Source organism: Wolffia australiana, chromosome 13, assembly GCF_029677425.1.
Source record: "Wolffia australiana isolate 7733 chromosome 13, ASM2967742v1".
Taxonomy (NCBI): domain Eukaryota; kingdom Viridiplantae; phylum Streptophyta; class Magnoliopsida; order Alismatales; family Araceae; genus Wolffia; species Wolffia australiana.
The window spans coordinates 11,771,040-11,794,834 of record NC_135847.1 but is presented as its reverse complement, the minus strand read 5'-3'; the positions used below and the strand labels follow the sequence as shown (position 1 = coordinate 11,794,834).

The window sequence follows — 23,795 nt, the reverse complement described above, 5'->3', positions numbered from 1 at the left end:
TTAGTGCTTAATATTTATCTATCAATGTAGGCTGGATTTGAATGATCCAACCATACAGATAGAAAGAGGGGATCAAGACGAACAAATCCATAAAAAAATCATCTCAATCGGACTACAGGGTCAAAAGTTATTATAAATTGGTTTAAAATTGATTTATTTATTAATTTCGTTTTAAACACGCAATGACGTGTCGCTCTCTCATTGGCTGGCGCATTTTGAATCCTCCTTTTTGCAGAAAAGTCCTTAAAAAGCCTGGAATTGCTTTTGGACGCCGCCCAAAAGTAATTGAGTATATGCCCCTGGCGCACTCTCTCTCCTCCGAGTTCTCCTTAAAACATTAAAAATATATATTAAAAATTGCAATAAACCCTATAAAATTTTAAATTGGATCTTTACGCCTGCAGTGGCGACCGAGAGCTATTTTCAAGGTCTTTTTGCAACGAAAGTTCACAAAAAGACCCTTGAAAGTTCGAAAATAATAAAAATACTTTTTTTTCTATTATAAATATACTTTTTTTCCTTGAAATAAATACATTTCCTCTTCAAATAAATCTCAGAAAAATCCTAAAAATTCGTAAAAAATTCTAAGAAATTCTATAAAATTTACTGATTCATTCCCATGCTGTTAAATGTCGAAATAAAATATTTAATATGCCATTTTCATTCAAAAATAATTATTTCGAGCTTCAATAAATCCTTTAAAATTCATAGAATTAACAGAAAATTAGGGAAAAATCAGAAATCACTTGAAAACACTATTTTCATGTAAATATATGATAACAACCCCATTTTAAGCTCTTTAAATGCATAAAATTGTGCTAATAACATGAAATAAAGACAGAAATTAGGGTGTTATCAGCAAGCCAAGCCATCGGTACGCATGCCCGGATTCAAGTATTCTGGGTAATGGACACCGTATTGTTATTTCCTTTTACGTCTTTTCTTTACTCGTCTTTGCTTTTAACCATCGTCGCTCGTCGTTTACTGACTCGTCATGATCGTGTGTAAGGGGGGAGGTTCGTCCTATAAGGATCTCCCCTCCCCATCATCGTTCTTCATCGTGTTCTGTTTTCGTCAAGGTCTTAGGTTAGTTTGTTTTAGTTTCTTATTTTATTTTGGCATTGTGGTTAATGGGCCAAGCCCCACTTCCCCTATATAAGGGAAGCAAGGTTGCCCTAGAACGCAGACTTTTGCATCTTTGAAAATTGAAATCGTTGCTTTTTTTGAGAAAACTGGTTCTCGCCCGCGGAAGAAGTTAGGTCACCGCTGGAGGAAGAAGGAGGCAGGTGAAGAAGAAGACCAGGCAGAACCATCCGAGGAAGGAGACGCAGTCGCATAAGAGGTGGGAAGATGGTTCAACACCAGAACAGGGCGCCTGCGCCGTCGCGCATTTCTGTGCTGGTTGCGCGCCCCGGCTGCACGCCGCAGTGTTGTCGCGCACAGCTCTCACGCTCGCGCGACGGTCCACCAGACGCGCCGCCCCGCGTGGCTGCTCAACCAGCGTGCCCCTGGCGCTACCGTCCCGAGCTGTCTCGCCAGTCTTGATTCTCCCGGCGTTCCCGCTAAAGACCCTCGCCCATCAGAGTTCTCAAGTTACCAGTGCCACCCTAGTCCTGTGGACTCGCGCCGCGGCCGTGCGACCGACTCCCGAGAGTCGTTGCACCCTCGACGAGCGTCCCCCAGTGGCCCTGACATACTTGATCACCCTGTGTCTGCCGGCCAGTTCAACCGAGCTTCTCTTCCGCTGACGCACCAGCTCCCGGGTCCGTGGCAAAACTTCTCGTTCGCCGTCCCTCCCAGGTGGCGTCTCTGGAATACACGTCGCCAGCCACGACTACCCTTGCCAAGCTGACCCGCCGTCGAGCCACTTTGCAGACCCGGTCGTAACCACCCGTTGGCCTCCCGACTGCCAAGAACCGTGCTTGTGCGCGAGACTATTGCCGGGAGGGTTCCTCCTGTCGTAGTCTGACCGTGCCGAGCCGATAGCCCCGTGCTACGACTCCGCGCCGTCACCCGACCCTCTCTGGCTGCCGGCCCCTCTCCCTGTGCTCCGTTGCCGCCGCCCGCAGTCCCTCCCGCGCGCCATCACTGCTGCCACGCCGTTCCCCAGCGAGCATCCGCCACCGTTGCACACCGTCTGCCGCGCGACCCGGGGGTCCTGCCTTTGTCCCACGAGCCCCTTAGGTCGCGTTCGACAGTAGGCGTCCCGTGACGTCCCGTGACGTCCCTGACCCCAGCTCCCCTTCGGAGTGCCCGCACCCTGGAAGCCCTACACCGAGGAATTTCCCCGCCTGCGGTCGGTGTGCTTTCCCCTGGGACGTCGACAAGGTACGCCGCTCGATTTCTGTCTCTTAGTTCTTGCAGTGCACTCTCTTTTGCCTCCACCGTGCTCGGGCTAGACGTAGGTGAGCGAGACAGGACGAGTGACAACGCCGACTATTTGAGCGTCTCTCCTGGTTCATTGCGAGTCGGGTTCGCCCGTCACGTGCTAGCACTATCCTGCGGGGTAATTCCCGTTTGGCGCCGTAGCGACCTCGTCCCTCCGGACGAGGGTCAGGAGGTCCCCTTTCCTTCCCCGGGGGACCCTGTCGGCTCCCGGACGTTGGCCTTCCCCCTGCTCGTCGGCAGCTGCACGTACTACACCCCTACCGGAGCATTTCATCGTAGCTCGTCCCTGGGCCCCCCGTGCCGGATGAAACCCCCAAACCTTCGTCGCGCACCGACACACCTTCGACTTTGAGTATGAACCCTCGGTGACGGCAGGATTTCGTCTCGAACGTGGTCCTGCATCAGTTTTACTTGGGGAAATATGAAAAACAGAAATGTGGAGGGGCATATCTATAAATAAAAAAACGCATTCCATTCTGTTCACTGGTCCTATTTTGTGCTATGTTCGGTCCAATTTTGTCGCACAAAATTGGTCCGCACATCGGACAAAGCTTTTGTGCGATCGAAAAATTTGCACACCGGCCGAAAAAATCGGACCGGACTGCACTACCTACTCTACCACCGAGGCACACAATCACATGGTTGCCACGCCACTGAGCTAGTGCACAGCACACTGGCCCCTAGGCAACATCAGATGTTATCCGTCACATCACATGTCACGGTGACGGCACCGTGACGGATGATGTGACGGTGACAGTGAAGAAATATCCGCGATGGTGATGGAGGTCGTCGGACGGGTGACGTGACAGGACAGAGGTCACGGATGACGTCGGTGACAGATTTGTAAAAACATTGAAACATTGAAAAAAAAACCTTATCTCCTTACAAGAGAGAGAGAAGTGAGCTTTGAATTTTTCATCACCTGTGACGGGGACAGGGCGACACTTGCCATGACGCGTGATGGGAATGTGACGGATTTTTTTTCAAAAACCTGGGATGTGTGAGGGGACGCAGACGTGATGAAATACTCGTCACATCTCGTCCGTCACCGTTCGTCATCCGTCCCATCACACACAGACTGTCACGTCCCGGACGTGTAGTCCCTAAATAACTATAATATATAGTTCTAGGCAAATCCTCTAATTCCTTCCGGTATTCTAATAGGTAAAACATAAGACTACAGAATAACATAGAATTTCATTGATCATTACATATAATTCAAATAAGATGCTGTATGAAAGTATAATTCCTTGTATTCTCTTTTTTATTGGCCGCCACAAATTGTCCTCTGTAATTTTGGGCAAAACTTGAGGGTATATTCGGAATCGTACGGGATCGTCTTGGTTTGAGATGCTTTCAGGGGAGGGAGTATAAATAGAGGGGGGATCTAACTGTCTTTGAGGATCTACCCCTCTGCCAAGTTCTTCGACAGCTTCACCCGGCCCTTCGAAGACATTTCATGTCCAGCTCGCCAATCGACGGCCAAGGATCTGCTTCAAATTCATCGCGACCTCCGCTAGAAACCCTTTACAGCAGCCATGGCAATTCCCGGGATGATCTTGACTCCGGTGATGGTCGTGCCGGTGGCGTCGGCTTCGAGGGCATCGGATCAGGGCAGATCGATTCTTTCGTGGGAGGCGCGGCGCCGGCGGGTGAGAAATTCGGCGAGATTTGGGTTAATTAGATGTTCTGTTGCCTTCTTGATGGAATTTAGGGCTTGAATTTCTTTGTCGTTTTTTAGGGGTTATCGTTCTTGAAAGTTTTAATCGCCTTCGCTTGTCGATGAATGTGATCGATGGAATTGTGATATTTAGGTTTGGTGTTAAAGGATTTTTTATTAATATTTTGTACCCTAGGGTACTGAAAAAATCTGAATTCGGGGCTTCATGTTAGAATTTAACGTGAACTGATATATCCGTCTTTTTCATCGTTCTTCATGGAATCGTGATTGTCTTTTATGAGGTATCTTTACATCTCCTTCCGTACGTCATGCGATCGTGTATAACTTGGCTACTTCGGCTTTACAAGAATCTTGATATGATACCACTTGCCAATTTCTCATTAGATTCACCTCTTCTTGCCTAATCTTTGACGACGGTCCTAATATTTTAGATTCTCTTCGACATCATCTTTCCTTATTATAATTTCATTTCAACACAGGTGCGAACTCATCAGTCTTTGGTTCCTTTGAGGATTTATCACAGAAGGTACGTCACCGACTGCTTTTCAAGGTAAAGGTCGTTTTTTTCTTCAAGTTGAAGAAGATACTCATTGATGGGCATTTCACTGTCGTGTTTAAAAATTGATGGACTGCTTGTCTCCAACTGTGTGAACATATATTGATTTCCTGAATGCAGCTGAAAATTTATCCAAAACTGTAAATTGTGTAGCCTGAAAGGGAAAAATTAGATATAATGAAAACGTTTTGAAAATTGTATACTTAAGACTATAAATGACTTATAGTGGTAAAAATTGCCAGTATGAATATGGGATATCCATTGGTCTCCATACGCCTAGATAATTGTTTCCAGTTGGCTTTCACATTGCAGGTCGCCGATTTAGGATTGACTGAAGACATTGGGAACCCAACTCGGGGCACGCGCGGTCAATCCCACAACGTTGATCAATCCGGCCTGTCCAATGCTCAAACTGAAGGGTTCGATGGATTTCGCAGTTCTCCTACCCAGTCAGCCGGCCGCCGGAATCAGTCGGTCAATGCTAACTATCTCTTAAATTTTCATTTTGACCCGATATCCCGGCCCGCCCCGAGAAAGCCACCGACTCCCAAGAAGCAGCCAAAAGCCAGGCCTTACAACAAAGACCTCTTCCTTCAAGCAAATTACAAGTTCTTCGTTCTCGACACAGGGGAGTACTGCAGAGGCTCTATGGACCCAGATAAGATGCTGGAGTGGGAAGACATTGTCTGTGTGAGATACTTGACCCCTTTTGAAGTCCACTGCCCAATATGCCTGGAAAGCCCAATTAGCCCACAGATCACATCATGTGGCCACATATTCTGCTTCCCTTGCATTTTACAGTATCTGCTGATGAAAGGGGACGTCTGGGAGAGGTGTCCCCTATGCTTCACCATGATTTCTGCCAAGGACTTGTACACAGTGCACATACACAATGTCAGACCTCACAACGTGGGCGATCATGTGCAACTCACGCTGCTCATGAGAGCAAGAGATTCGTCGGTGCCGCTGCAGAAGAACAACCGGAAGTTTGAGTCCGCGTCTTGCGGGGACGATGTATGGGACTCGTTCACCAAGTTCACTCTAACCTCAGATGTGGAATTATCGGTGCGCGAGGCGAGAAGGGATCTTGATGACTGGCTGGCCAAGGTGAATGCAGGGCTCGTCGATGACTTGGAGAGGCTTCCTTATGTTTGTGCTGCTTTGGAACAACTGGACAAGAGGATGCAGACCTGGGCCGATCACCGGAGTTTTAGCGGCAGCCCTCCTTCGGATAGCGCTCTCTCGGACTCCATTGCTACGGCACGAGGAATCCAGAAATTGGGAAGCCCAGAGAAGTCAGAGCCCTATTTCTTCTATCAGGTATGGAGGATGTTTGGACGTTTAATTTCTTATTTTTAACCCAACTTTTTCTACAATAATACCTATCTTCAGTTTCTAGATAGGCAGAAACTTATACTCTGATTTTTGAACTAGGGTTTAGGATTTTTGAGTTAGTTTTTTTCCTGGATGTGAAGGTTGAAGCCCTAGTCTCTTCTTGGGAATGGACAGTTTTGTCTTTGATTGATATCACATATATCTTTAGTTTGTAGAGAAGTAATACATCATCATCAGAGTTAGAGTTTAAAGTTTAGGGTTTCCAATTTATGGTTTGAGAATAAACATGCCTATTTTTTCCATTAGACGCGTAGGATGAACAGCTAATCTCTTCTGGTGAGGGATATATTTTTATTTATTAATATTTTTTCTTCAGTCTGTAGATGGCCAGCACTTAATCCTTCACCCGCTGAACATGAAGTGCCTTCTTCACCACTACAAGAGCTACGATGCGCTGCCAGAGAGGTGAATTCTACTGCCATCGTGCATTCTGAACTAAAATGAACTAGTGTTTGGAGAAGATCACAAAGATCATCGTCATCATCGAAAACCCCATCATCGTCCACGGGTAGAATGACGATGACGAACTCTTTTCATTATCCTCTCGTCTCATAAAAGAAATTAACAATAGGGCGTGAAGCCAGACGGTGACTATTTTGTCTCATCATCGTCATCGTCATCGTCATCCTGGTGAGGACGAAAGACAATGACTATGAGGGTTTTGTCATCGTCATCTATTACAAGGAAAATCAATTCTATGATTCAAACTCGTGCTGACTGCGCAGAATCGAGGGAAAAATCTTAGAGCTGGAGACGGTCGCCCAGTCTGAGGCCACTAGAAGGCGATACCGATTCCTGAGTCATCTTCCCCTGACGACCAGTTTCCAAGTGGGTACTTTAAATTATTACGTTTTATACTTAAAGTGTATCCAAATGAAGGGTTCTGGAAACCAAAAAATGAAAAAATAAATTGCAGCTCTGCGAGCTGAGCCTCAGGGAGGCGCTGCCGGCCGAGGCCTTGTCCCCATTCATGGATGAAATAAAGAAACGGGAGAAACAGAGGAAGCAGGTGGCTAAGAAGGTGGACCTCCAACTTTATATTTTTCATTATCGTAGTTCAAAAATATATATTTTTCCTTATCATATTACCCGGAATCGATTAAAAATGAGCAGGAGCAGGAAGAAAGAGCGATCGCGCAAGCATCAGAATGGACCGCAGGCCCCGTAACGGGGAGCGATCACAGCCGTTCATCTCAGCCCTTCTCTTTGGACGATTTTGAGGGTAGCTTTGTCTTTCTCTCCTCTCGGTTTTTCAGTTATTGTATGCCATTATCTTAACCTCCTGCGGGTCTATGATGCGGCGCAGCGCTAGGCGGGCCCGCGGGCTTATCCACGAGCCCGCCGGTGGCTGGGGAGAAGAAGTCCTTCTCCGACGTGGCGAGGCTCGGCTTCGCGTCCAGGCATGACTCGCCCCTAATCTGGGGCGGCCGGCCTAGCGAACCGACACCGGAACCTGGCTCGGAGCCGTCGACCGCCCGCCACGCGGGAGGCGCCACGTCATTCGCTGGCATCGTGGGAAAGAAAGGGAAGAAGCAAGCGAAGGTGCTCCTCTCGACGGCCGGCGGCCGACGCTACTAGAGAACGGTTCGTCCGGATGACGATGACGATGTCAGTGTGAGGAAATGACGGTTGACGTTGACGTTGGAGAATTCTTCTAGATCTTTCTAGAAACTTCGGCTCTTTCACAAAGAGAGATTTACAGAGGAGAGAAAGTAGTACGGATCAGGCTTTCTGGTACTCGGGCTTGCAGAAGTCGCCGCCGAGATCGTCGCAGGCTTCGTCCGGGAAGACGCTGCGAAAATGGCGGGAATTTTTTTAAAATTGAGAGAGGTCCGAGATTTGAAATTTGAATTTTTTCTTCCAGAATGGAGCGGCGAATTTGCTTGGCTTACGTGCGGGGCTCGCTGTAGTCGAGGTACTCCCGATCGATCTGCTCGGACGAAGGTTTGTTGGCGTTCGCGGAGTTGTTCGCCGGCGGGAGCTTCGTCTCCGGGAAGACGTTCGCCGCGCACGCGTCGCCGCCGAGCGTCTCGCAGGCCTCCGCCGGGAATACGCTGTCCAAGAACAACAGATTTGCTCGTCATCCACATCAATGAGAAGAGGAACAATCGCGAGACGATGAGAACGAGCTCGATCTGTTGTTCGATCCACAAGATCGTGGAACTGTAGTCGACGGCAGACTCGATCTGGACTGGCAAATCGTTTCATCCCCTCGTAAAGAGAAGATCGAGCGGTAGATCTGGGGAGAGAGTTCTTACGAGGTGGAGGAACTGTAGTCGACGGTGAGATTTTCCTGCGCAGAGGCGGACAAGGGGGGGAGCCGCGCGGATCTTCTACGGGAGGCGACGCCGGGGGGAAGCTTCCTATGCGCCGACGCCGAGCCGACGATCTTGGCCGGCAGAGAAGCGGCGAAGGAGAGGGCGCTGGCCTGCATTTCCGCAGAGACGATCTTCGGCTAAGGATAAGGTGCTTGCTTACTCACTCTTCTTCTTCCTGCTTCTTCTCGCCCCCTGTATTTATACTTCCATGGTGGTCGATTCAACGGATAAGAGACCCAGTACTTTTACATATCAGTCCTCGTATTTTAAAACTTTTGCTGGAATTTGGTTCGCCGTTGGAGCTGTGACGGATGTGGACGTGTTTACGTTGTCATCTCGTGAACGGATGACGAACGGAGATGTGTGGGATATGCTGCGTCATCCGTCGTCCATTTCGTCCCCACCAGTGGCTGCGTAATCCCGTCGTCAGAACCGCCATCCGTTGTCCTTCTTAGCCTCTGAACGGGAATGGAAGGATAGCCCGTACCAGATCCCCTCCGTCCCGTTTCACTCCGTCATCAAGCGCGGCTCAAATAGTCTTATTTTAATCGTCCCCCTCGTAACAGCAAGTGAATTGAATCCCTTGCAAGATCACTTTTGTTCGTGCCACTTTATTCCGTCATTAAACGCCGTGCAATTAGTCTAATTTTCTATTGTCCTCCGTCCTGTCTATCATCCGTCACTCGTCATCCGTCATACATCTTAATCTAGGAAGGGAAGCGGACCTAAACTCCACGCAATTGGTTGCCTTTTGAAATCTAACGTCTTCCGTTCCGTCATCTGATGTCCGACCGGACCTCGCTCGCCCCGTTACATCCCATTCCGTCATCAACGCCACAAAATTACTCGACTTTTGAATCGTCCCTCATCCGATCCATCATCCGTCGTCCACGGAGTTCTGCCCTTGAATTGCGCTATCAGTAAGTCCTGTAACGAATGACTGACCATGAATCCGTTCAGTCCCGTTCCGTCCATTCCAAGCCGTAACCAGTCATCCGTCATCCGCCCTGGAGCCTTGATCAACAATAGAGTCTATGCAACTATTAATGTTTCTTTTGGGGTTTTTCTGCAAATGAATTAGTACTGAGGGGTGAATTCTGAGATTTTCTGATTGGATATTTTTATTGCGCTGTGGAGATCTTTATTTGGCTGTGATCTTCACGTCAGCCGTTGTTATCTTATCCTTTGCAAAGGCCCACATATTGGATGACTTAAGCATGACCGCATGTTTGACTTTGGAAATCTGTTAAATTGGAATTGATGCGTATTGTTTTGTCAATATAAACGCTCATCTGGGTATTTTTTTTATTTAAAATTTGTTGTGGTAGTTGCAAGCCAGACTCAGGGGAGCAAGGGATCATGGCCAAGGTGTGGGGTAATGGATAAGGGCTTCTTGAATTGTAATAATTGTGGAAACTAGAAAGTGGCAAAGTGATGCTAGGCTTCAAGTACCTGATGAAATATTGTATGATCTAGTCTAATTTTGTTGGAAATCATATTTTTTTGTATATCCATGGCCAATAATATACCCAAATACAGAAATAAATAATGAAGATGGGGTTCAATGATTGCAATTATAATTTTAAAGACAAAATTTCATTATAACTTCATTAATAAATGATGGGTATGCAAAAAATGTGATTTGGAATGTGTTGTAGAACTATAAGTTGAAAGATGATTCGTAATGATATGTTTTCTTTCCAATAGACCAAATTGAGCCATCCTGGTCCTCAAAGTGCATCTTTGAATTGGAACGGTTAACCATGCAAAATGAACACATATCAGGGATGCCAAAAGAAACATATCTGCAAAAAGATAAAGAATTCACCTTAGCCATGTTCGTCTTATAATGAATGAATTGTACTAATGAAACTCAGACATGTGCATGGATTAGATGTAATAGTCATAATCCATTGTTTTTTTACGAGTGGAAGTGATAATGACTGGGGAACATGGTAATAATTAATTGGTTGAGTTGTCTATAGGGAAGCCATTTTCAGGTTGATTATATTCTAGTATGAAATTTGGATTAAATACCTCATTAGGAGTATCTAAGGAGGTTGAATTACTTGAATCTTATTTTTGTCATATGATACAAGAGGTTTATTCTTTGATGTGAGAGGGATTGAATGGGAATATATTTGGATTTTATATGATACATACGAATATCTGATGGCCGAGTCCGTTCTGGTGGAATGGGTCCACTATAGAATGGAAAATTGAAGAAAACCTGAGATTTGTTATTTGTTTATTACAGGAAGATACTTGAATGTAATCTCGAAACCCTCAAATATTCTCAAAATCAGGTTATTTGCTGAAAATTAAAAACAATGGATAGTTTCCTTTTGAGATCAAATCAAATAAATGAATTATTGGATAAAAAGTTATAAGCCATTGCTTAGCATTGTTTTGAGGTCTTCTTATAGGAGAGAGAAATTCAAATGGCGCTACAGGTCTAAGTTCCAGGGATTTACAATGGCTAGAATTAAAATGAAAAAATAATTAATCCTTATTGATCTCAAGTATTCACCAGAAACTACAAGAACTCCTAAGGAAATCTAATGATAGTGGCCTCTAACTTGGATAGTTTCCATGAAAACTCTGAATGTACTTAAAGATCTGCCATGAAGACTCTGAATGTAATAGAAGATTTTATATGAAGATTTTCCATAAAGACTATGAATGTAATTAAATATTTTCCCCAAAGATTTCCATGGAGATTATGAATGTACTTGAAGATTTCCTTGAAGACTATGAATGGACTTAAAGAGGGTAGATTTTGGGGAAGAATTCCAGGGGCAAGATGTTATAGTGTCTTTCTTTTGGACCCAATATTTTGGAGATTGAACATTTTTTAAAAGAACAGGATAGTAGAGATAAATATAGGGTTTGAGGATGCTATCAGAAAGAAAAAGGCCAATGTCCTTCCCCTTGGAATTTGAAAGATGCTCTCAGAAAGTTTCACCTGATATGATATGGAGATAGATATATAGAATGGGAATGATGTAAGGAATTCGATGCTGACCTACAAATTTGAATTGAGCTCCTCCTATCTTGATGTGTCTTGTAAATTACACATGTTTCAAACAGCCATTATTATATCTAATGGCATGCCAAGTTACCAAATATTTTGAATCGTATTTGTAGGCCATGTGGCAGAATATCATTATTCTATATGAATCAATGTCAGTTGTTGAACACATACAAGCTGAAAAGGTAGTTTCATGGAAGTCCATTTTAGTATTCCATTTGCGAACAGTTATTAACCTAGATGTGACAAATTAATGGCCAATTAAACTTCTCTAACTAATACTAGATAATTTATATTATCCAATCATCTGCAAATTCCAATTTTAATTATTGTGATAAATTAATGACCAATAAAATTTCTCAAATCAATTCTCAAAAATATATCTTGACGAGGTCTCCACAGTGACATACAAGAGAATGGATATGCATACATAGACCGACATTTTTATAAAGTGTAACCAATAGTTGATTTCATACTTGGGACAGAAAAATCACCCCGTCCAGGGCCTTGACAGAAATTCATTCGTCTAAAGAAGGGCAGGAGTGTTTTTTTGAGTTGAATGAGAAAACTATCCTGTCCGCTAGCATTGGACGGGAGGCGGGAAAAATGTATTAAAAATATCATTTTAATGATATTTTTCTCAAATTTTAAAACTTCTATGAATCGAAACATCTATCATTTTCCCAATATCATACTGAATGGGTACAACAGGGTCCCCCGATGGGATCATTTCGGATGGGACAGGAAGGTTCTGGGACGAAATGGTTTCCAACAACCCAAACAAAAATCTAACGTGGGAGAGGACAAAAACCATCCCGAACCGTCCAGCATCCCCAACCCGGATGCTCGTGCACCATATATTCATATTCTCCAATGACCTGAAAATGCCATAAATTAAGACATCTAAAATTGATAAAAAATACATCTCACATGGTCACATGGACAATCTTCATCTTCTAAAATTGATAAAAAATACATTTCATAAAGTCACATGGACAATCATAATCTTCTAAAATTGATAAAAAAATTACCTTTCACATAGTAATATGGACAACCTTCATCTTCTAAAATGGATAAAAAAATACATTTCTTATGGTCACATGGACCATCTTCATCTTCTAAAATTGATAAAAAATACATTTCACATAGTCACATTGACAATCTTCGTCTTCTAAAATTGATAAAAAAATACATTTCACATAGTCACGTGGACAATCTTCATCTTCTAAAATTGATAAAAAAATACATTTCACATAGTCACACGGACAATCTTCATCTTCTAAAATTGATAAAAAAATACAATTCACATAGTCACACGGACAATCTTCATCTTCTAAAATTGATAAAAAAAAACATTTCACATAGTCACAAGGACAATCTTCATCTTCTAAAATTGATAAAAAAATACATTTCCCATAGTCACAAGGACAACCTTCATCTTCTAAAATGGATAAAAAAATACATTTCACATAGTCACATGGACAATCTTCGTCTTCTAAAATTGATAAAAAAATAAATTTCACATAGTTACAAAAACAATATTCATCTTCTAAAATTGATAAAAAAAAACATTTTACATAGTCACATGGACAATCTTCATCTTCTAAAGTTGATAAAAAATATATTTCACATAGTCACATGGACAATCTTCATCTTCTAATTTTTTTAAAAAAAATACATTTCGCATAGTCACATGGACAATCTTCATCTTCTAAAATGTATAAAAAAATACATTTCGCATAGTCACATGGACAATCTTCATCTTCTAAAATGTATAAAAAAATACATTTCACATAGTCACATGGACAATCTTCATCTTCTTGACGTACAGCCCTTCATAACTCCAATTAATGGGCCTTCAAGTTTAATGGGCCGAAGTTATTAACTGCGCTATCTTCTGTTTTAAACTAAGTCTGATCGTCGCTGCTTGACCTTCTCTGGAGAAGGCGGCCGCCTCTGAATTTCATCGTCTTCTTCGTGTTCTTGGCGGCGCCGCCTCTTCTTCCTCCGCGTCGAGGCGAAAATCCAGGTCTGGTTCTTTGAAAGTTCCATCTATTTCCATTTTCCTAGTTCGAGATCGTCGGATAAACGCCAAAAATACCCTTTTTATCCGCTTCCGGCGATCGAAATTTTCATCGGGTACCAAGAGATTTGATCTCTGAAAGGAACCGTCTTCGTTTAATCTAGTCATTGCGCCTGATTTCCGAGATTTCGGATTTGGGACCAGGGTTTTTTTGAGGGGGGGATCTTGAATTCTAGGGTTTCGTCCGGTGACCCAGTTCAGCTTGTTCATGGGGGGGGGAAATCAAAGAAGTGATCATCATGGGATTTTTAGGGGCAAGGAATTGGCGAAGGGTCGGTTTCTGGAAGGCCAATCTCTGGCGAAAGGAGGAAAATCTGAGAATGGGTCGGTCAAATCTAGCGATTCGAGGCAGAATGGAGATAGAAGGATTGAAAGAGAGCCCGGTGAATTATCCAGTGGAAGTGGGTCTGACGATCCTGATGTAATTCAATCGGAGATGGGCAACGGTAAGCATTCTCCGTTGTCCAAGAAGAGGAAATTTTCTCCCATAGTTTGGGACAGGGAAGAGAAGAAATCGCTTGTTAGTGCTCCACCTGTAATTGAAGACACTGTTATCAGTGTTCCTCTGCCTCCTCCTCCTCCCCTTCCTGAAGGGTTTGTCCCAATCAACAGAATTGATATGAAAAACGCTGTAGAAAAGTCTGATCTTGCAGAGAACGATGCTCCCTCTTATGCTAATGACGTTGATCACACCCATATGGAGGAAGATGAAGATTACTACCCAGCAAGAAATATATCGGCTTCGAGGTGGGCTGATGGGAATAATGCATCTGAAGATGATGATTTGGATACTTTGCCTGACGTTTCAAAAGAAGTTGGTTCTTCAAGATCTCAGAAGAAGGTTTCCACTACCCCTGAGCTTGGAGAAGTTGTTATGAGGGAAGGCTCTGAAGAAGCGGCTTCGAGATCGTCTCAATCGGGCGGAGAACTCGACGAAAAGGGAAGTGAGGCAGAGAAGAACAGTTACATGGACTTTGAAAATGCCTCAAATTCGGGGTCTGAGTCAGATTCTGAAGAGAAGAGTGGTTTTGAGAGAACTCCGGAGCCGATTCTTCCGCCGCAGCGAAGTATAAACATGTTACAAGGCTGCCGAAGCGTCGACGAGTTTGAACGGATGAACAAGATCGACGAAGGCACTTATGGTGTTGTTTATAGAGCCAAGGACAAGAAGACTGGGGAAGTCGTGGCTCTGAAGAAAGTTAAAATGGAGAAAGAGAGAGAAGGGTTTCCCCTCACGTCTCTTAGAGAGATAAACATTCTACTGTCCCTTCATCATCCTTCTATTGTAGATGTTAAGGAAGTTGTTGTAGGTAGCAGTCTTGATAGTATTTTCATGGTGATGGAGTACATGGAGCATGATCTGAAGGCGCTCATGGAGACTATGAAGCAGCCATTCAGCCAGAGTGAGGTGAAGTGCTTGATGATGCAGTTGCTTGAAGGTGTCAATTACCTTCATGACAACTGGGTTCTTCACAGGTATATATGACGCATGAAAGGTTTTGATTTTGCGTTATTTTTGCTTTGTTTCTTTTTATGCTGAAACCTTGAATTTATTATTATCAGGGATTTGAAGACGTCCAATCTTTTGTTGAATAACCGTGGGGAGTTGAAAATATGCGACTTTGGATTATCACGGCAGTATGGAAGCCCTCTGAAGCCCTATACTCATTTGGTAGTCACGTTGTGGTACAGGTGTGTTGTAGAATTGAGTGAATTCCCTTTTTGTTTTTTCTTCATTTTCAAAAAATTAAAATGAAATAGAATTTTGGATCATATATAGGAAAAAAAGTATCTAGGCCTAACAATAGCAAGTCAAAACAGAAACGGTGGCTCTTATTTGGCGTTATTATCTTATAAATTGAGAACTATGCCCTGACTTTTTCGCTTTTCTTGATCTCTCTAGAGCGCCTGAACTCCTACTTGGCGCGAAGGAATATTCAACTGCGATTGACATGTGGTCCCTGGGGTGCATTATGGCCGAACTTTTGGCTAAAGAGCCATTGTTCAATGGCAAAACAGAATTTGATCAGCTGGACAAGGTATTTCTCTTCTCATGACGTTCCAAATCTCTTCTTTTGTGTTGATCTTTTTTCCCTCATTAGTTATTTATTTCATGCAGATATTCAGGATACTTGGTACTCCAAACGAGAAAATTTGGCCCGGTTTCCCCAAGCTTCCTGGTGTCAAGGTCAATTTTGTCAAGCAACCGTAAGATTTTACTTTCAACGCTTTGAATGGTTTGCTTTTTTGGCTGCTCCCACAATTATTCATTTTTCCCCTCTCATCTTTCTTCCCCTGCTAAATTGTTCTACAGATTCAATAAGTTGCGCGAAAAATTCCCTCCCACTTCCTTCTCCGGTCGCCCAACTCTGTCAGAGGCTGGATTTGACTTGCTTAACAAGCTCCTGACTTATGACCCTGAAAAGGTAACGCCCAAATGAGTTGCTTGGCTTTCTAGGGTTCGGCTTCTGTCAACTTCATCATCAAAGTCAATGTCATCTTCCAATGTTGACATTGTTGATCACGTGGACATCGATGTTGACGTGTTGCCCTGAACGGCTTACGTTGATTGCACGGCCAACGTCTCCTAAACTTCAATGAGATGACGCAAACAGACAAAAGCAGGTGTCAACCAATTTCGTCATGTTGACCATGATGTTGACGATTTTTTTTTTCGGTTGAAGATGACGTCAAGGAGGGCACTCCTGGGTGGTTGACGTTGATGTCGACGCTGATGGTAATCAATGTTGAAATCAATGACATCAATTGATCGTCAACCAGTCATCAACGTCCTGCCTCAATGTCATCGGGACTTGCCAAGCCTTAGTTGTCACTAGTGTTGGTTTTCTTCATGAGCATTAAAATTTCCCTTTTTACTTTGCAGAGAATAACAGCAGAAGAAGCTCTGAACCACGATTGGTTTCGGGAGGTTCCCTTACCAAAATCGAAATCATTCATGCCCACTTTTCCTGCTCAACATGCCCAGGACAGGTATTTATTTCAATAATTTCAAAAAATTTTCTCTCATCTTTTTGATCTCCGTCTTGATATGAATTTATCGTGGATCTTTCCAGGCGGGTCAGAAGAGTGATGAAGAGCCCAGATCCCCTTATAGAGCTGAGGATGAAGGAGCAGCAGCAAGGGGAAACTGCTACAGGGAGTTTGTTTTGCTAGGTCACAATGCTTGCATTGCAGTCTTTTAAAGCTTCAGCGAAGATTTTTGCTGACGTGGATCAGGTGAGAGCTGAACAGTGACGGGCAGCACTTGATCCAATTTTTCTTCTACGATCAAAATCCAATGCAGGGTATATTGCTCCTTTATGAAATCTGGTTGAAGATGTGGCTTATTAGCGTTATATCATCTGAAACTTGTACATGTAAATTCTGGCAACATCACGCGATGAACCTAAGCCTGGCTTTGAATATCTAAGTCTCACTATTGTGGAAATTTAACCGTACGCGTTTCTTTTGATTTTTTTACACTGTGTTTGCAAGAGGCGATTGGATATGAAGCAGAAGAGAGGCTCTCTCCTTTCCGTGCCAGAAGATATATTCACTATGCATTCCGAATAGAGGTAATTAATAGTCGATGCCCAGATTAGGAAGTGCTCGGGAATATAAAGTTCTGGGCACTTAGTGTCTTAATAATTTATAGTGGCATAAAAAGTTCTGGGCAGCGTCAAATACTGTGAGCAAGAACATAATTTATGCCTCATTTTCATGACTTAAAGTTGGATTTTGATGGCACGGTGAATGACAGAGTGATGCTTACCCTTTTCTGCTCATAAAATAAGAAAACAATCATTTGAAAAGTAGATTAAAACTTCAATTTCAAAGGACTCAAAGAAATGTAAATCATTGTATGATGCGGAATTGTAAATTGCTGACGTGTATTATCCGGGGTTTATCGGTTGATCACCAATCTCGGGTGATCTTCCCTCTTTTCTTCAGAAAAAAATTATCCGGGGTTTATCTAAGTAACCCGTGTGCATCCGCAGTTAAGTTCTGGCTTCCGCATCTCGGGAGAAAGTAATGCCTTTCATTACGGGACTTTGACCTTTCTATCCAAGATTTCCCAATGGGTTAGTTTTTTTATCATCCTTCTGACCTTGGCATAGTTTACGAGTCTTCTAACTTCATCCTCTTCAGATTTCCATTGTTTGGTTTTATTTTATTAATTATTCAGGGTTTATGAATAAAAGCTCTCCAAAGTAAGATGCTTTGTTTCATAGATCAATGCATCATGTGTTCTTGTCTTTGAATTATCGCTGCAGCATTCACGGAGAACACTGACTGCGGGAGGTGAAAATGCTGCCTTTCTCAAATTTACGGAAATATTTTTATCGTATTCTGTTGAGGTACCATAAGAACCATATTCTATTAAGGCGTCTGTTCAACTTTTCGGGTTGTCTCATTTGTTATTTACTTAAGTTAGTTGAATTAATATTCATAATGCATAAGGCATTTTCATTTCTATCTTTTTCCTTCAGGGCCACCCATGCCGGCATAAAATAAATGTCCTGCAGTGCAAACGAAGACCGCTTTATTTTATAACCTATCAAAGAGTCTTTTTCTACATTTAAACCTTACAGCGGGAAGGATTGATTGATAAAGGGCGTCCATGTTTTCATTTCTCTCATAGCTGCTGGAGTAGTTTTATGAATCAAGAGATTACCGGTCGACAAGTAAAAACTCGTTAAGTTAATTAAATGATTCGTTTGAATTTTTATTTTGGCTAACATTTTTTTATTATCGTTAGTGGGAATTTCTCGCCATGTTTGCATTACCGGAGAACGTCCTCCATTTGAATGTAGATATGATTGAAATTTTTTGCTTGTGCTAGAACCATCGTGGAATTTGTCTATTTCTGAGAATCATCTCGGAAATCAGAGCTTTCAATGCTGTTGCGATGTGATTACGTCTTTTTGGTGTATATATATTTATTAAATTTAAGTTAGGAGACTGAAATCATATCTAAGGGTAGTTCCAAGAAATACCGTTAAGATGCCGTGAAATATATGCGAAGAGGTAGACAAATTGGCTTTTTTTCAGCGCGAAGGGAAAAAATAACCTTTTCATCGTGCAGAAATGCAAAGGAAAGGTTTCTTAGATGTTTTTTTATTCTTTCAAAAAAGCATACTTTATTCTGAAATTTTGACATATTTAGACAGAATACAATGCCGCGGTTCCACTAATGTCATGAATTTGTCACGTGAAGGTTCAGTTACAGTTCTCTAAATTTCTGGTGACGGTCCGCTATATCATCAATGCCCGCATGGGAATATGTCCATCCGTCGGTATATAGTTTTCAGACGAGTGATGATTTTTTCTTATTCTCTTTCAATCAGCATTTTTGGATCCAACCGCTCTTTATATCCTTATGTTTTGTTTTGTTCAACCGTTTTCCTTTTTAGGGAGTTATCCTTTCCCTCATTTAGCTGAGTTTGAATGCTGTGGCCGATAATATCCCCATAATAACTAGGACATTTTTGATATTTTATGTGATAATGGTATTTCGGTCATTTTCCACTCCACATATATTTCTCTTCAAATAAGGCAGCCGACCCTTTTCGAAGGCAGCCAAGAAGAATGAAGTTGAAGGTGCTGTCCCTGGTTTCTCTTCTCCTCGATGCCTAAGTACTGTCTCTACTTCACTGCGTCTTCAGGTGCTTTGTCCAGCTTCTTCTCCCCTCTTCTTGGCCTTTCCTCTTCTCCCTTTCCTGGTACATACCCGCTTTGTATCATTGGCCAGAATAATACACTGTTTCTGTTCATCTTGAAATGAAAGTTTTTTAGATCTGTCTGCTTTGATGACTGAGGTTTTAATTTGTTGCAGTCCATTTTCTATTTACCTGTCATGAAACTTTCTAGTAAATTAATATGCTACAAGGGGCGTAATTATGAAATATGATGTTTTCGTTGACTTAAGAGCTTGATTCTGCAATGTCCTTTATTTGGCTTGTTCAATCAGATTGCTCCGTCGAGCCCATTAAAAAAATGTATGATCGACTGACTGATTGACTAATTGAATTTGATGGCTCAATTATAATAACTAAGAGTGGTCAATGGATTTAGGAATGATGCTTCTGTTTAATTGATTTTGATTTAACCAAATTAATTGATCATGTCTTCTGCCACGTCATTAACGGCATAACAGAAGATGAAGAAGGGGCTAGCAGACCACGGGGACAGGGCGTCTCAGTGATGGCGGTGGGAATGAGTTTTTTTAGACGAAAGCTTTATCTCTCTCTCTCTCTCTCTCTCTCTCTCTCTCTTTGTCTCTCTATATTTCATCTCCGGTGCCATTGCTGACTTGATGGACAAATGCTTCTCAGTGCTAATTCGTTTAAGACCGGGAATCAAATTCTTGATGGGAATCTACTTGATAATGTTTTAATAGGACCCCACTGTTATTTAATGATTATTTTATGGTTATGCAATTAATAATAGGAGGATCTAGTAATTGATTTGTTCCGATTCTGATAGGTGCACTTGACATGGCATTTCTCCAAAGTAATGATTATCATTCTGGTTATTTTTTGTATGAAATCATTCTGGTTATTGCCAGCAAGTTTCTTGCTCCTATTAAGCACAGCCTTAGTAGATGTGGGTACTGGCACTGGGTGGACGCTTTTTTTGCCCTTTAAGTGGTATTACTTGCAATTCTGGAGGAGCAGTTGATTCAGAAATTTCTAACCTTCATCTATCAGGTGTTTCATCAATTTTAGGTTCCATCAGTTTTATAACAACATGCATGGACCTGTAATGATTATGCATAGATCATCCCTTTTTGGGTGGTCTGTTCTATTGACAGCATTCCCGCTTTTATTATCACTTCTGGTACTGGCAGGGGGCAAATATAATGTTATTAATTGATCAAAACTTAAATACAACCTTTTCTGATCCTGCTGGAAGGAGAAACCTCATATCATAACAGCATCTTTTTTGGTTCTGTTATCCAGAGATGTATATTCCAATTCTGCCTAAATTTGACGTTCTAAGTCATCTCGTACAGACCTTTTTGGGAATACTGGTCTTCGGATATCTAGGCATGGTTTATCCCACGATCAGTGTAGGTGCTGTTGGGTAATTGGCGTGGGCTCATCATATGGTTACAGCGGGTTTCGATGATGATGCACATGCCTACTTCAGCGCAGCGAGCAATATTATAGCTGTGTCCACAGGGTTATATTTATTTAGTTGGATCATTACCATTTGGGAAGATACGACACAATACAAAACACCATGTTCTTTGCAGAAGGTTCCATCTTTGTTCACAATAGGAATGATCTCTGGAATAATTCAAGCTAACTCTGGGCTAGACAACACTCTATATGATACCTATTTACTTCCTATGGAAGCTGGTTTTGCTTTATTTGCAGGATTTCAATCTGGTGAAGATAAAAGCATTGGTCGGCACACCCTGAGATATTAAGTCGTTTATTTTTGGATCACTCTTTTGGGAGTTCATTTGGCCCTCTTTTGAATGGATTTCTTATGACTTTTGGGTATGCCACATTGCATTCCAAATTATCTAGACGCTTACACTGGATAGAATGCTCTGAGCAGTTATGAATCTCTAGTTGAGATTCATTACTTCTTTGTGGTTGGATTAATCACTAGAAGGGGGGGAAAGAAACTAATGAGCTCCCAATTTATTGGGCTGCTGAATAGTATCCAACCACACTTGAATGCATGGTACAAATTCCTCTAGTCTTTCATACTTTTGGAGAACTTCCGCTTATCAAGGAGATCAAAAGCTATGTGAAGTTAAGTGGTCACTGACCGTTGGTAAGAACCTAACAAAAATTTTGTTTTCCTTCGTAATCTAATATTTGTTAGAAAGAAAAAGGCGCGAGAAGCCAAAGTAGAAAATAGTTTACATGCTGGATAGGAGGAATATCACACCTAGGGAATGACAAACGTCATTCCCCACGACATTTGGCACCCTGATGGAAGCGTAACGGATGGCACGGTGGTGACAGACGGCATTTTAGAGCCTTGTGATGGTGACTGATGATGTGACAAAATATCCCTCCCTCCCTGATGGACGTTCATAAACCTCACTAATTCCATTCAATCTTTTACAAAGAGATTATATATGTTGTTGATCAGCAAGAATAATGTATGGCTCTTCGAGAATGTGTCATTTTGACAAACTTTTTAATCGTTATAACAAGGGATTCCACAATTGAAATTATGGCCCAGGCACAATTAAAACTTTTTAATCGTTATAGCAGCACAACCAATTACACAGGGCTGAGGATGAGGCTTGAACTCCTGGTGATAAAGTCATCCTTTCAACTGAAAAATGTCCAAAGATGATAAAAAGTTGGTGGATGATTCAGGTGCAAGAGAGAGAAAGAGAGACTGAGAAAGAGACACACTGAGAGAGAAAGAGACACTGAGATAGAGAGAAAGAGAGACAAAGAGAAAGAAAGAGAGAATGAGAGACGACGAAAGAGGGAAAGAGAGAGACAGCCAGAGGGCGAGACACTAATAGATAGAAAGAAAGAGAGACCAAAATAGAGAAGAACGAGAGAGAGAGAGACTGAGAGACCAAGAGGCCAAATGAGAGATGCTGAGAGAGAGAAAGAGAGATACAAGGCGAGACATTGAGAGAGATAGTAGCCCACCCAACTCCGCTTACTCCCACAACCTCAGAAAAGAAAGAGAGACCAAGAGAGAGAGACTGAGAGACCAAGAGACCAAGAAAGAGACACTGAGAGAGAGACTGAGAGACCAAGAGACCAAGATAGAGACACTGAGAGAGAGACATTGAGAGAGAGAAAGAGAGACAGACAGAGGGGGACATTAAGAGAGAGAGTATCCCGCTCAACTTCGCTTACTCCCACAACCTCGGTAAAGAAAGAGAGACCAAGAGAGAGACACTGAGAGAGATACTGAGAGACCAAGAGGCCAAGAGAGAGAGACTGAGAGACCAAGAGGCCAAGAGAGAGACACTGAGAGAGAGACACTAAGAGAGAGACACTGAGAGAGAGAAACTAAGAGAGAGACACTGAGAGAGAGACATTGAGAGAGAGAAAGAGAGACAAACATAGAGCAACAAAATGAGAGAGAGAAAGAAAGAGAAGAACGAGAAAGAGACTGAGAGACCAAGAGACCAAGAGAGAGATGCTGAGACAGAGAGGAGAGAGAAAGAGTGAGAAGAGGGAGAGCAAGACACCAAGAGAGGAGAGCAAGACACCAAGAGAGGAGAGAAAGAGAGACCAAGAGAATATAAAGGAACGAGAGAGGCGTGTGTGAATGAGAGAGAGAGAAAATTGAGAGAGAGAATGAAAGCCCCAGAGAGAGGGAAGGAGTAACAGAGAGAGAGAGATAGAGGGACAATGAGAGACGGATAGAGACATTGAGAGAGAGAGAAACTGAGAGAGAGAGATAGAGAGAGAAATAGATAGATAGATAGATAGATAGGTAGATATATATATATAGAGAGAGAGAGAGAGAGAGAGAGAGAGAGAGAGAGAGAGAGAGAGAGAGAGAGAGAGAGAGAGAGAGAGAGAGAGAGAGAGAGAGAGAGAGAGAGAGAGAGAGAGCAAGAGGGAGAGAAGAAGACACTGTAAATTTTTTTTGTTATTGGTGCACTAAAGTTAATAACTAGAATGATACACACGCATATGATCATAGGGGCATTGGTTAATCTATTTACTTCATGAATTTTTGAGAAAAATATTAGTAAAATATAAATAGGGAAGGAGCACTCATTTCAAGTACCCAGGCCAGACAGAACTGGGAGCCTCCCCTTCTGCATTCTCATCTCTTCTCCACTCAACTAAGGAGAGTGTCTTCAAGGAGAGTTGAATAAGAAGAGGTGGAGATCCAAGGCCAACATGATTGTGTGGATACTTCTGGAGGCCGAACATGTGAACCGCCTCAAAATGATCTCAAAGCGAGCATGTCAAGGGTGGAATAAATTCCCCATAAGGTACATGTGATGTATTTGTTCTATAGATCTATTGTGAATCTATATTACACTTCTGCATCATGGAAACCATATTTTCCATGGTTGAATCAAGGCATAGGATCCAACATGATCTATGTTTTAAAAGAACCACCAATGTGTGCTTTAGAAAAAATTGATCTACTGTCCCCTATATATGCACATAGAAGGTCATGAGTGCTCACTACACACCTAAAGCCATGAGAGTTGGTCAGAGAAACGTCTTCATAGTGTGGCATTAATTTAGGAGAAAAAGATGAATTTAAGATGAAATACAAGAAACATTCTAGAGGCTTAAAATCTTCTTAATGAGAATTTTCTGTATAAATCATTTTATATACCAGTTTTTTCATTATATATATCTACTATATTGTTACTTTTG

The 23,795-nt window shown here is 42.3% G+C and overlaps 3 protein-coding genes and 1 pseudogene across 5 annotated transcripts; 3 read left to right on the top strand and 1 right to left on the bottom strand.

The window, feature by feature from the left end:
* Nucleotides 1-1,629: 1,629 nt before the first annotated feature.
* On the top strand, nucleotides 1,630-7,709 carry LOC144711254 (RING/U-box superfamily protein). Of its 2 annotated transcripts, none has more exons than XM_078585203.1 (8): nucleotides 1,630-4,040; nucleotides 4,549-4,595; nucleotides 4,938-5,945; nucleotides 6,337-6,425; nucleotides 6,746-6,848; nucleotides 6,937-7,041; nucleotides 7,134-7,242; nucleotides 7,327-7,709. In XM_078585203.1, exons 1-8 carry the CDS (start codon nucleotides 3,848-3,850, stop codon nucleotides 7,596-7,598), a joined length of 1,926 nt encoding a protein of 641 aa, XP_078441329.1. In that variant the 5' UTR covers nucleotides 1,630-3,847; the 3' UTR covers nucleotides 7,599-7,709. The 2 variants fall into 2 exon arrangements, with proteins under 2 accessions (XP_078441329.1, XP_078441328.1); XM_078585202.1 differs by having other exon boundaries at nucleotides 4,549-4,619.
* Nucleotides 7,662-8,527, bottom strand: CCL (CCR-like protein). The gene is made up of 3 exons (XM_078585205.1): nucleotides 8,279-8,527; nucleotides 7,913-8,074; nucleotides 7,662-7,812 (listed from the first exon to the last, which is right to left on the bottom strand). Exons 1-3 carry the CDS (start codon nucleotides 8,452-8,454, stop codon nucleotides 7,743-7,745), a joined length of 408 nt encoding a protein of 135 aa, XP_078441331.1. The 5' UTR covers nucleotides 8,455-8,527; the 3' UTR covers nucleotides 7,662-7,742.
* Nucleotides 8,528-13,287: 4,760 nt separating this feature from the next.
* On the top strand, nucleotides 13,288-16,927 carry LOC144711345 (Protein kinase superfamily protein). Of its 2 annotated transcripts, XM_078585321.1 has the most exons (8): nucleotides 13,289-13,398; nucleotides 13,705-14,928; nucleotides 15,016-15,144; nucleotides 15,356-15,491; nucleotides 15,572-15,660; nucleotides 15,767-15,878; nucleotides 16,337-16,443; nucleotides 16,527-16,927. In XM_078585321.1, exons 2-8 carry the CDS (start codon nucleotides 13,889-13,891, stop codon nucleotides 16,624-16,626), a joined length of 1,713 nt encoding a protein of 570 aa, XP_078441447.1. In that variant the 5' UTR covers nucleotides 13,289-13,398; nucleotides 13,705-13,888; the 3' UTR covers nucleotides 16,627-16,927. The 2 variants fall into 2 exon arrangements, with proteins under 2 accessions (XP_078441446.1, XP_078441447.1); XM_078585320.1 differs by having other exon boundaries at nucleotides 13,288-14,928.
* Nucleotides 16,928-19,081: 2,154 nt separating this feature from the next.
* LOC144710905 (cytochrome c oxidase subunit 1 pseudogene) lies at nucleotides 19,082-22,791 on the top strand (annotated as a pseudogene).
* Nucleotides 22,792-23,795: the final 1,004 nt, after the last annotated feature.